The sequence below is a fragment of the Sphaeramia orbicularis genome, chromosome 18 (assembly GCF_902148855.1).
Source record: "Sphaeramia orbicularis chromosome 18, fSphaOr1.1, whole genome shotgun sequence".
NCBI classification, from domain to species: Eukaryota; Metazoa; Chordata; class Actinopteri; order Kurtiformes; family Apogonidae; genus Sphaeramia; species Sphaeramia orbicularis.
The window spans coordinates 5,843,650-5,856,555 of NC_043974.1; the positions used below are offsets into that span (position 1 = coordinate 5,843,650).

At 40.5% G+C, this 12,906-nt stretch overlaps 1 protein-coding gene across 1 annotated transcript in view; it reads right to left on the reverse strand.

The window, feature by feature from the left end:
* Positions 1-12,906, reverse strand: part of trpc5a (transient receptor potential cation channel, subfamily C, member 5a) — a 253,871-nt gene that overhangs the window by 113,497 nt on the left and 127,468 nt on the right. Inside the window, exons 2-4 of the mRNA XM_030162423.1 lie at positions 11,407-11,448; positions 9,783-9,885; positions 426-676 (exon numbers count right to left, since the gene is read on the reverse strand). Coding sequence (XP_030018283.1) covers positions 426-676; positions 9,783-9,885; positions 11,407-11,439 — 387 coding nt within the window. The 5' untranslated portion in view covers positions 11,440-11,448. The remainder of the gene's footprint in view (positions 1-425; positions 677-9,782; positions 9,886-11,406; positions 11,449-12,906) is intronic.

A 12,906-nucleotide genomic window follows, 5' to 3' on the forward strand; every position in this document is an offset into this window, starting at 1 on the left:
TGGACCAGCATGTATGGTCTAATGGGACCAAATGAAGGTTCTAATGGGATCAAATACAGGTTCTAATGGGACCAAAGGAAGGTTCTAATGGGACCAAAAGAAGGTTCTACTCGGACCAAAGGAAGGTTCTAGTGGGACCAAAGGAAGGTTCTAATGGGACCAAAAGAAGGTTCTACTCGGACCAAAGGAAGTTTCTAATGGGACCAAAGGAAGGTTCTACTGGGACCAAAGGAAGGCTCTAATGGTACCAAAGGCAGGTTCTAATGGGATCAAATACAGGTTCTAATTCATTTGGACACTGAAATAAAAGATGTGAATACTTCTTCCATTTAAAAAACGTTTATCTCCAGTGGTCAGATCAGTGGAACTAACACATAAATTAAATCATACACAGTAGTACTGATGCCAAACCGTCTTGTTCTGACCTGTTTCTCGCCGCTGGGCCTCCTGTGTGACAGCAGCAGCTCCACGGCGCCCACCACCTCCTTCCTGATGGCATAAAGCAGCGCGTCACCTGTGTGGATGCCATGGTCCAGGAGCAGCTCCATGATCTCCAGGTTTTCATTCTCAATAGCGATGAGGAGTGCACTGCGGCCCAGCGGGTCCAGGCAGTTGACGTCCATGTTGTAGTAGACCTCGGCCTCACGAAGAGCATGTTTGACCCCTGCATAGTCACCTGGAGAGGAGATGGAAAGGAGAACACCGATGAGGAGAACAAATGACACCAAGACTCACACAGAGGAACATCTGAGTGAAAAGCCTTTATGAATTTTTTTACATATTCTTTTTTCTCTCATTGTCTTATAATGGGTGAAATTTCAAATGTCTATAAAAACATCCATTTTGCTTCAATTTACTTCAAACTTGGCACAAATATAGTGGTAATAGATATGACATCAGCACATGTATAGACATGATGACAGCAGCTGGATCCATGACAAAATAAGATACAATATGTGTGAGGGGCGGAGTTTGTTGGACCTGGAACCACTTATTATAATGTTATCGTGTATATTGTTCACTTTTCACTTTAAATCATGTATTTTCATATATTTAATTTAGATGTTCATGAAAATGCACAGTAAATTCAAAGGTTATTATACAGGTACATCTCAAAATTTAGAATATCATGAAAAAGTAAATATTTTTTGTCACTCATTTCAAAAAGTGAAACCCATATATTATATAGACTCATTAGACATAGAGTGAAATATTTCAAGCCTTATTTCTTGAAATATTGATGTTTATGTCTTGCAGATAATGAAAACCTAAAATTCAGTGTCTCAGAAAATTAGAAACTAAAGCGGTCGTATAAGGTACTGTCTTAACTAAAGCCGTCATATAAGGTACCGTACTAGGCTAAAGCGGTCGTGTAAGGTACCCCAAAACCTCTGGACAGGTGCACATTGCCACAAGGCATGTATGTAGTTATCAACAGAGTTATCTGTGCACTGTGAGCAGATGTTTGACTGTGAGAGACCCATCTTGAACATCCTTTGTCCTGTATAATGAATTCTGTGAAGAATTTTGAACTGAATTAGTTGTAAATTTGGGTTTTTAGTCATTTTAAATGTATTTGAACACATTTGTGACCATGACTTTTGATCAAAATCACTGGACAAATCTGTCTCCCATTTTGAAGTCGGTAGGTAGATTAAGTCATCTGTTTTAGCATTAAGCCTATATATTTTGGATAGTAGCTTTGGGGTGTGGAGGTTCAAAAATTCTTCCACCTTGATTGGTAGTTGCAAGTTTAACTGGTTAGGGGTATATTTCTTATCCTATAATAGATTTGATTTGGTGATATGCAAAAAATTTGGTGCTGCTAATCCCATGTTGTGAAGTGAGCGTATCGAATGGTACAAAGTTTCCGTCCACTATGATATTTTCTAAATGTGTTATTCCTTTGTTCTTCCACTGAGTAAAGTTTATAATTCTTTTATTTTGCAGGATGTCAGGATTGTTCCAGATGGGTGTCTGCTTACATGGAATGGGGAACATTTGTTTATTTTAAGAAATTCCCACCAGGCTGTCAGAGTGGAGCTGATGTTCACACTTTTATAACATTTATGATGCTTAATGGTCGAACTAATGAATGGTAAGTCAGAGATTGCTAGATCATCACACATTGCTTGCTCTATATCTAGCCATGGCTCATCTAGATAACTAGGTTTGAGCCATTTGGAGATCTACTGCAGCTTATTGGCTAGGAAATACTGGCCAAAGTTGGGAAGGTCTAAACCGCCCCTGTCTTTGGTCTGCTGTAATGTATTTAGACTTATATGTGATGGTTTGTTTTCCCAAAGGAATTTAGATACATGTGAGTCCAGTGACTTCAACCAACTAGAGGATGGTTTGATGGGTATCATGGAAAATAAATACTTAATTTTAGGTAAAATCATCATTTTGACGGTGGCAACTCTCCCCATGAGTGAAATGGATAATTGCCTCCACCGCAGAAGATCATCCTCTGTTGTTTTCAAGAGTTGAACATAGTTCAGTTTTATTAGTTCTGACAACCTGGGTGAAATATTTATACCTAGATATTTGATATTTCCTGAATGTATTGTAATATTGGGCACACCTTGAAAGTGACAGTTAATAGGCGGGGCTATGGTCTTAGTCCAGTTAATGGAGTAATCCGATATTGATGAATAGTTATTTATAAGTGTGATTGTCTGGTAGAGAGATGCTTGTGAGTTCTGGAGAAAAAGTAATACATCATCAGCATAAAGACTTATTTTGTGATCTATATTCCTGGTACGGATTCCTTTTATTTCTTCCTGTTGTCTAATGGCAGCTGCTAAAGGTTCAATAAAGATGGCAAAAAGTGAGGGGGAAAGTGGGCAGCCCTGTCTGGTGCCTCTGTGCAGACTGAAGCTTAGAGAAGTTTGATCACTGGTCCTCACGCATGCATGAGGGTTCTTATACAATATACTAATCCAGTCAATGAAAGATGATCCAAATCCAAACTTTTTTAATGTTGTAAATAGAAATTTCCAGTTTACCCGGTCAAATACTTTTTCTGCATCTAGAGAAATAATTATGGTTTCCAGATTGTGTATGTCAGAATAATCTATGAGGTTAATTAATCGCGCATATTAGTTGAAGAGTGCCTGCCTTTAATAAAACCTGTTTGATCTGGATGGATTATTAAAGGAGTTATTTTCTCTATTCTTCTGGCCAGAGCTTTACTGATTATTTTTAGATCTACATTGATTAGTGAGATTGGGCGGTAACTGGATGGGAATGTGGGGTCTTTTCCTGGTTTTAATAATACAGTAATGTTAGCTACGTTCATATTTGTGGGTATTTCATTTTTCTCCTTTATTTCTAATATCATTTTGTAGAAAGTAGGTGCCAGAATAGTCCAGAATTCTTTGTAGAATTCTGCTGGAAAACCATCTGGACCTGGGGCTTTATTATTGGGCATATGTTGAAGAGCTTCTTGGAGTTCACCAACAGACAGAGGTGAGTCCAGAGATGTTCTCTGATCCTGTTGTAATTTTGGTAGATTGATGTTGCTGAAAAACTGATCAATATTATCATCTGATGGGTCTATTTGTGATGTGTGTAATGGTTTATAGAAATCCCTGAAAGTGTTATATATTTTGTCGGGGTCATGGCTAATGTTTCCTGCTGGATCTTTAACGGAGTAAATAGTTGTTTTCTCTTTATTTGTTTTTAGTTGATTCGCCAAAAATTTCCCAGATTTGTTGCTATGCTCAAAGTTCTCCAAGCGAAGCCTTTGAACCAAGAATTGCGTTTTCTTAGTTATTATTTCATTCAGTTCCAGTTTAGCTTTCCTTATACTGTTTAGCGTGTGCTCATCTGGCGTGGCAGAGTAGGCCTCCTCTAATGATTCAATTTTATCTTCTAGCTCCAATATTTTTGAGGTCTCTTTCTTTTTCTTATGAGAGGAGAAGGAGATTATTTTCCCATGCATTACTGCCTTTCCAGAGGACACACGCTGATGTTCCTGGTAACTCATTGTTTTCTATTGATACGGACTATTCTCTTTTGAAGTAGCTGATAAACTGAGGATCTTTAAGTAATGATGTATTAAATCTCCAGTTACGAGTTGGTGGCTTGATGTTCTTATTAACCAGAGTGAGTGACACTGGTACATGGTCACTGACTTTGATAGGATGAATTTTGGTTTCAGATATATCACTCATCAGTGAGCTGCTAGTAAGGAAGTAATCTAATCTAGAATAAGAGTGGTGGACTGAGGGTGTATTCCCTGACAAGGGGATGGTGAGAGCGCCAAGCATCGCAAAGACCAAAATCCGTCATATATTGTTTAACAACTTCTGAGGATTGGTCATGTCTGATATTTCCAGTGGGACTCAGCCTGTCAACTCCTGGGTCCAGAACTGTGTTGAAGTCCTCTCCGATAATGAATGTGCAATCTGAGTGATCATAGAGTGATGTGAAAAAGGCGTGAAAAAAGGAGGGGTCGTCAACATTTGGTCCATGTAAGTTTGCAATACATAACTTAACATTTTGAATTGATAATTTAACTATAATAAATCTGCCCTCTGGATCTTTGACTATGCTGTCAATGTCAAAGTTTAATCTTCTGTTGATGAGGGTTGCCACACCTCTCTGCCTCGAATTGAAACATGCTGAGTATACATGTGGAAACTGTGCTGTATGAAGTGTGTCTATAGATGTCTGTGACAAGTGAGTTTCCTGTAGTAAGACAACATCTGCCTTTAAATCCTGCAGTTGATTGAAAATCTTGGTTCTCTTCACCCTGGTACCAGCTCCATGCACATTCCAGGAGACAAACTTCAGTGTACCCATGATCTGATTAGTTATATTTGATGCATGCAGATGTGTTGAAATCCCACATGCGATAAGTGTGTGTGTTATGTGGATTGTGGAGACATGAAATTGTGCATCCATGTATTTTCTAACATCAGTCTACCTCTGTTCTGGTTAAAACATGCATATAAAGTGAGGTTGTCCTTACACGTGAAAATGTGAGGGAAAGAAAACGTGAAAGGAAAGGGGAGTGGGAGTGAGAGAGATACATAAAATAAAAAGAGAAAAAAACACATCGCTGTTGTGCGCGTGTGACGTGGAGACAGGCAGTGCATTGGTGGCATGTCATTGATTTCCATTGGCATTAATGTTAGTTCAGTACCTTATTGTCGTTAAGTCCGTGTGTATATGTGGGTAAACTTGAACTTCACCTTATTAGTAGAGCCAAGGGGTGGTGTTCTGGTTCCAGTATAACTGACCGTTGACAAATAGTTTATCCACAGCGATAACCGCTCTGTAGCCTTCCGTCATGACTTTACGGCGGATAGGAAACCAAACCCGGCATCGGTCCAAGATCTCCTTTGGAAACTGATCGTTGACGCTGAATTCTTTTCCTCTCAGCTCTCAGCCCTGGGACTTCACCTGCTCTTTCTGTTTGTAATTGACGAACTTTGCAACGATCGGTCGGGGCCGGCGAGCATGGCCTGTATAGACTCTTTAGACAGAGTGAAATATTTCAAGCCTTATTTCTTGAAATTTTGATGTTTATGTCTTACAGATAATGAAAACCTATAATTCAGTGTCTCAGAAAACTAGAATATTACATAAAATCAATAAAAAAAGGATATTTTAAACACAAATGTCAGGCTTCTGTAAAGTCTGTTCATTTGTGTGAACTCAACACTTGGTTGGTTCTACTTTTGCATGAATTCCTACAATAATGTGTGGTGTCATGGAGGTCATCAGCCTGTGGCACTGCTCAGATGGAATGGAAGCCCAGGTTGGTTTGATAATGTCCTTCAACTCATATGCATTGGTGGATCTGGTGTCTCTGACAGTCCTCCATAGATTCTCTAAGACAGGGGTGTCAAACTTACTTCAGTTCAGGGGCCACATTCAGCTAACTTTGATCTGAAGTGGGCTGAACTGGTAAAATAATAACATAATAATATATAAATAATGTCAACTCCAAACTTTTTTCTATGTTTTAAGTGAAAAAATTTTAAATTACATTATTAAAATGTTCACTTCTACAAACAATCCTTTCCAACATTGTGAATAACATGAACAAACTGAAAAAATAAGTGTAATTTTAACAATATGCTTCAGTTGATCATTTACACATGTACATTATACATAATTTACAGATCACAGTAGGTCTACAACACACAAAACATTTAATAACAGGTGGAATATTGTTAAAATTGCACTTACTTCTCTTAAGACATTTCAGGTTGTTCACATTTTTTGCGAAATTATATTTTGTTTTAGTGTAAATATATGAAAATTTTTACATCTACAAAGAGAAAAATTGGGAGTTATGAGTATGTATAGGTTATTGGGTTGTATTTTACTGATCTGCCCCATTTGAGACTGAATTGGTTCAAATGTGGAATCTGAACTAAAATGATTGTTAATATCTTATTGGAATTTTAGCATTTCACAAAATTATCCCAAAGGCCAGATTGGACCCTTTGGCGGGCCAGATTTGGCCCCCGGGCTGCAAGTTTGACACCTGTGCTCTATGGGGTTCAGGTAAGGTGAGTTTTCTGGTCCATCAGTCACAGTAACACTATGGTCAGTGAACCAGCTTTTGGCACCTTTGACAGTGTGGGCAGGTGACAAGTCCTGCTGGAAAATGAAATCAGCATCTCCATAAAGTTTATCAGCAGAAGGAAGCATGAAGTGTTCTAAAATGTCCTGGTAGATGGGTGTGTTGACTGTGGCCTTCAGAAAACACAGTGGACCAACACCAGAAGATGCCATGGCAGAACAAACCAGCACTGACTGTGGAAAGTCCGAAGTCCTCTGTTCAGATCAAAGTATATTTTACATGTCATCTGGAAATCAAGGTCCCAGAGCCTGGAGGAAGAGTGGAGAGGAACAGAATCCACATTGAAGTCCTGTGTGAAGTTTCCACAGTCAGTGCTGGTTTGGTCTGCCATGGCATCTGCTGGTGTTGGTCCACTGTGTTTTCTGAAGTCCACAGTCTGACTGACATTATTGTTTAAAATATCCTTTTTTATTAATTTTATGTAATATTCTAATTTTCTGAGACACTGAATTTTGGGTTTTCATTATCTGTAAGACACAAACATCAAAATTTCAAGAAATAAGGCTTGAAATATTTCACTCTATGTCTAATGAGTCTATATAATATATGGGTTTCACTTTCTGAAATGAGTGACAAAAAATATTGAACATGATATTCTAATTTTTTGAGATGGACCTGTATAAAACCAAATAAAACTGAATAAACAGTGTCTTTTTCAGTCCAATCTGTCATTAACTGAACATAAACCCAGTGCGTCCATCCACTGTCACTGATCCAACTCCATGGGTTTTACAGGTGAATCAATGTTGGAGAAGATGACGGTGTTTCCACAGTATCTTCGGAGCCTCTGAACGTCCAAATATGGTCATATCTGATGACCATGAAAAGATGAAGAACTGTATTTTACACCAATTATTGACATGGATTAATAGGATTAGTGGATCAACAGGTATTATACAGTTTAGATCAGTAGATGGTTTAGGTTAAAGGTGGACGTTTGGGTCTTTAAGGGTTAAAGGTGGACGTTTGGGTCTTTATGGGTTAAAGGTGGACGTTTGGGTCTTCAAGGGTTAAATATGGACGTTTGGGTCTTTTTGTGTTAAAGGTGGACGTTTGAGCCTTTCAGGGTGAAAGGTGGATGTTTGGGTTTTTAAGGGTTAAAGGTGAATGTTTGGGTCTTTAAGGGTTAAAGGTGGATGTTTGGGTCTTTTAGGGTTAAAGGTGGATGTCTGGGTCTTTAAAGGTTAAAGGTGGACATTTGGGTCTTTATGGGTTAAAGGTGGATGTTTGGATCTTTAAGGGTTAAAGGTGGTCTTAATTCTGCATTCTGAAAGTTGTCCCACTGTCTGATTTATATCAGTCAGATATACCACCACCATACTACCAGCACCGTGTGTGTGTGTGTATGTTGTGTGTGTATGTGTGTGTGTATATATGTGTATGTGTGTGTGTGTATATGTATATGTGTGGATGTGTGTGTGTATATGTGTGCATGTGTGTGCATGTGTGTATATATATATATATACACACATATATTGGCCTGTACACACAGTACAGGCCAAAAGTTTGGACACACCTTCTCATTCTTCGCATTTTCTTTATTTTCATGACTATTTACATTGTAGATTCTCACTGAAGGCATCAAAACTATGAATGAACACATGTGGAATTATGTACTTAACAAAAAAGTGTGAAATAACTGAAAACATCTCTTATATTCTAGTTTCTTCAAAGTAGCCACCCTTAGCTCTGATGACTGCCTTGCACACCCTTGGCATTCTCTCGATGAGCTTCAAGAGGTAGTCACCTGAAATGGTTTTCACTTCATAGCTGTGCCTTGTCAGGGTTACTTAGTGGAATTTCTTGCCTTATTGATGGGGTTGGGACCATCAGTTGTGTTGTGCAGAAGTCAGGTTGATGCACAGCTGATAGCCCTATTGGACAACTGTTAGAATGCATATTATGGCGAGAACCAATCAGCTAAGTAAAGACAAACGAGTGGCCATCATTACTTTAAGAAATGAAAGTCAGTCAGTCTAGAAAATTTCAAAAACTTTGAATGTGTCCCCAAGTGCAGTCGCAAAAACCATCAAGCGCTCCAACGAAACTGGCTCACATGAGGACCGCCCCAGGAAAGGAAGACCAAGAGTCACCTCTGATGCTGAAGATAAGTTCATCTGAGTCACCAGCCTCAGAAATCGCAAATTAACAGCAGCTCAGATTAGAGACCAGATGAATACCACACAGAGCTCTAGCAGCAGACACATCTCTACAACAACTGTTAAGAGGAGACTGCGTGAATCAGGCCTTCATGGTCAAATAGCTGCTAGGAAACCACTGCTAAGGAGAGGCAACAAACAGAAGAGATTTATTTGGGCCAAGAAACCCAAGGAATGGACATTAGACCAGTGGAAATCTGTGCTTTGGTCTGATGAGTCCAAATTTGAGATCTTTGGATCCAACCGCCGTGTCTTTGTGCGACGCAGAAAAGGTGAACGGATGGATGCTACATGCCTGGTTCCCACTGTGAAGCATGGAGGGGGAGGTGTGATGGTGTGGGGGTGCTTTGCTGGTCACACTATTGGGGATTTATTCAAAACTGAAGGCAACCTGAACCAGCATGGCTACCACAGCATCCTGAAGTGACATGCCATTCCATCCGGTTTGCGTTTAGTTGGACCATCATTTATGTTTCAACAGGACAATGACCCCAAACACACCTCCAGGCTGTGTGAGGAATATTTGACCAAGAAGTGATGGAGTGCTGCGCCAGATGACCTGGCCTCCACAGTCACCGGACCTGAACCCAATCGAGATGGTTTGGGGTGAGCTGGACCGCAGAGTGAAGGCAAAAGGACCAACAAGTGCTAAGCATCTGTGGGAACTTCTTCAAGACTGTTAGGAAACCATTTCAGGTGACTACCTCTTGATGCTCATCGAGAGAATGCCAAGAGTGTGCAAAGCAGTCATCAGAGCTAAGGGTGGCTACTTTGAAGAAACTAGAATATAAGAGATGTTTTCAGTTATTTCACCTTTTTTTGTTAAGTACATAACTCCACATGTGTTCATTCATAGTTTTGATGCCTTCAGTGAGAATCTACAATGTAAATAGTCATGAAAATAAAGAAAATGCAAAGAATGAGAAGGTGTGTCCAAACTTTTGGCCTGTACTGTATATACATATATATATATATATATATACATTTGTGTGTTTGTGTGTGTATATGTGTGTGTGTACCTTTTTCCACTGCAGTCAGGTATGCTCTCTCCTCTGCAGACAGTTCCACCTCTGCTCTCACTATCTGCAGTGGGATTCGGTCTCTGTACGGCGAATAGGTCGCCTAAAGTAAAAACACAAAAATGACAAAGTCTGAAATTAACTTATCTGAAAAACAGACTGAGGAAGAACCATGTTTAGGAGAGGACTGCATTAACCCTTAACCCAGACACCAACAGAATCCACCCTTAACCCTAACCCTTAACCCAGACACCAACACAATACACCCTTAACCCTTACCTGTAAGCCAGACACCAACAGAATACACCCTTAACCCTAACCCTTAACCCAGACATCAACAGTCTCCACCCTTAACCCTAACCCTTAACCCAGACACCAACAGAATACACCCTCATCCCCAACCCTTAACTCAGACGCTACCAGAATCCACCCTTAACCCCAACCCAGACACCAACAGAATACACCCTAAACCCTAACCCTTAACCCAGACACCAACAGAATCCACCCTTAACCCTAACCCTTAACCCAGACATCAACAGAATCCACCAGTTGTAATAGAAACACCTTTAACAGGTATAAATCTGGAGTAGACCCTGCCTAACCCTAACCCTAAGGGGGTGGGGGGGCTCTGGAGGTGGGACCACTGAGGGTTATGGTCTAAGTATATAATTTATACTTAGCTTGTCATCATCAGAACCTGCTTTAATCCACTGTGGTCTGATTCTTCGGTCATCTTTAATTTGTCAGTTAATGTTTTTGCTGATTTTTCATCATTTGCTTTAAATTGGTTCAGTTCCTTTGAAGAAAAGTGCTGATGAAGACAAACCTTCATCTTAATTACGTGAAAAAGTGGTGAGTTTGAAGCAACTGTGAAATGAGTCCAGGTGAACAATCTGTCAGAAGATCTGAGAATAGTCTGAACAGAAGAGCTGAGCTGACCGCACACCAAAGACAGAACCCAGAAGGACAACCCTGACAAATACAACAGTCAGGTCCGTCCACTCTACAAGACAAATGCAGCACAGACGTCATCCAACACAAACCCTGAACTGTTTAAATGGTGTCATCATGGAAACCAGTGTGTCTGTATCTACATAAATGAATGCTCTGTGATGTCACAGCTCCACTGTCACTGATCAAATAGCTGAGGTCGTAGCCCTGGAGTCCATGCCATCCACCACCAGGACCGTCCACCAGCAGGACTGTCCACCATCAGGACCATCCACCACCAGGACTGTCCAGCACCAGGACCGTCAACCATCAGGAAGGTCCACCATCAGGACCGTCCACCACCTGGACCGTCCACCATCAGGACTGTCCACCACCAGGACCATCTACCATCAGGACCGTCCAGCACCAGGACCGTCCAGCACTAGGACCGTCCACCATCAGGAAGGTCCACCACCAGGACTGTCCACCATCAGAACCGTCCACTACCAAGACTGTCCACCACCAGGACCATCCATCACCAGGGCCGTCTACCACCAGGGCCGTCTACCACCAGGACCGTCCACCACCATGACCATCCACCACCAGGACCGTCCACCATCAGGACTGTCTCACAGATGTTTGTCCATAAATGAGCAGGAGTCAGTTCATGTGTGTGTGAGTGGGTTGGACTGACCTTCTTGTAGTACAGCTGTGTCATGGGATTCATCTGGACAGTCTGAAGACAAAGAACACAAAGACAGTAGAAGGTTAATGAGGCTGGAAGTTCCAACAGGAGCTGCTGGTCTGTGAACACACCACTTCATTTAAGGGAGGGTTGGGTTTGTGACACCACCCAAAAATGACAAACAACAAGAGAGTGAGGATGGGTTTGGAGCTTTTATCTACACACAGAAACCAGTCTGGATGGAAACTGGTCCCAGTCATACATGTCGTCTCCCATGATGCCCTGCTCTCTGTGGGCATTTACTGGACCTACGGAGCATGTGTGTGTGTTTGTGTACTTTAGATATATCTGAGTCGTTATTACCCAGTGTGGGTCAGACTGCAGACAGACAGATGGTGTTGTTCTACAGTTAATAAGTTCAACTGATAATGATCTGAATATGTAAGAACAGTGACAGAAAAACAACGGAACACGGATTTCAAACTCCGAGTGGGAATCACAGCCACACTTTACTACTGCAAAATGTGACGCAAATTATAGAAAGTGGAAATAAACACAACACTGAAAACAGCAACTCCTCAGTGTAGACATGCAGAAGTGGACAGGTGTAACACAAACACAAACAACAAACAAAAAAATTTCAATCGTCTTCTTCTCCCAAACAACAGCTCTGATTGACTTCAAACTTGGTATACAGCGTCTTTATGATGATGTCAACACAAGGTATTGAAATTATTTCGATCCGGATCTGATTCTGGATTTGGTGTGACTTTGAAAAATTTTCCCATTATAACAGATAGGAAGTGGATTGATACAATAAATCAGTAAGTGTCAATGATATCAAGCTGGAATTTGAAGTTTTTACAGATCAGACTGGAATATGACCAAAACATGGGCTATTTCTGTAATATAATAAATACACATAACTGGATGTTAATAAATGGCACCTGGATACATTTCCCAAAGCTTTTAATTTGGCCAGTAAGCTACAGGGCCATTGGTCCTATTTTTTTCAGGTTATATGAGGAAAGTGTTGGTTTGTAGAGGTTGAAAAAGGAAGATTCAAAATGGTAAATGACCAAATATGAAACAACCAAAGCACTTCATTTCCCACAGTTCCCTGCTACTTGATTTCATTTCATTTTGTATTTTTTTTTTTATTCCGGACTATTTCCTTTGTGTTCCATGTGTTCGTGTTCATTTGAAGGACAGATGGACTAATACTTTAGATTTGGACCAGCTAATCCTGTGCATATTTGACCACCACCAACAGACAGACGTTAGGAGAACATAGCCATGACCAAGACATGCTAGTCTACATTTATTAAGGAAACCAAACACAGCCTAAAACCTCCACTTCAGAGGAGTCTTTTAGAACATTTGTCCCTTATTTCAGTTAGGTCCAACATCACATTTCACAGTTCACATTCTGAGGTTGTAACGACAGAGCACAGAGCCACGCAATGTTTTCAAATGGTGCACGGTTGGAAATGTTACAGAGTAACATCC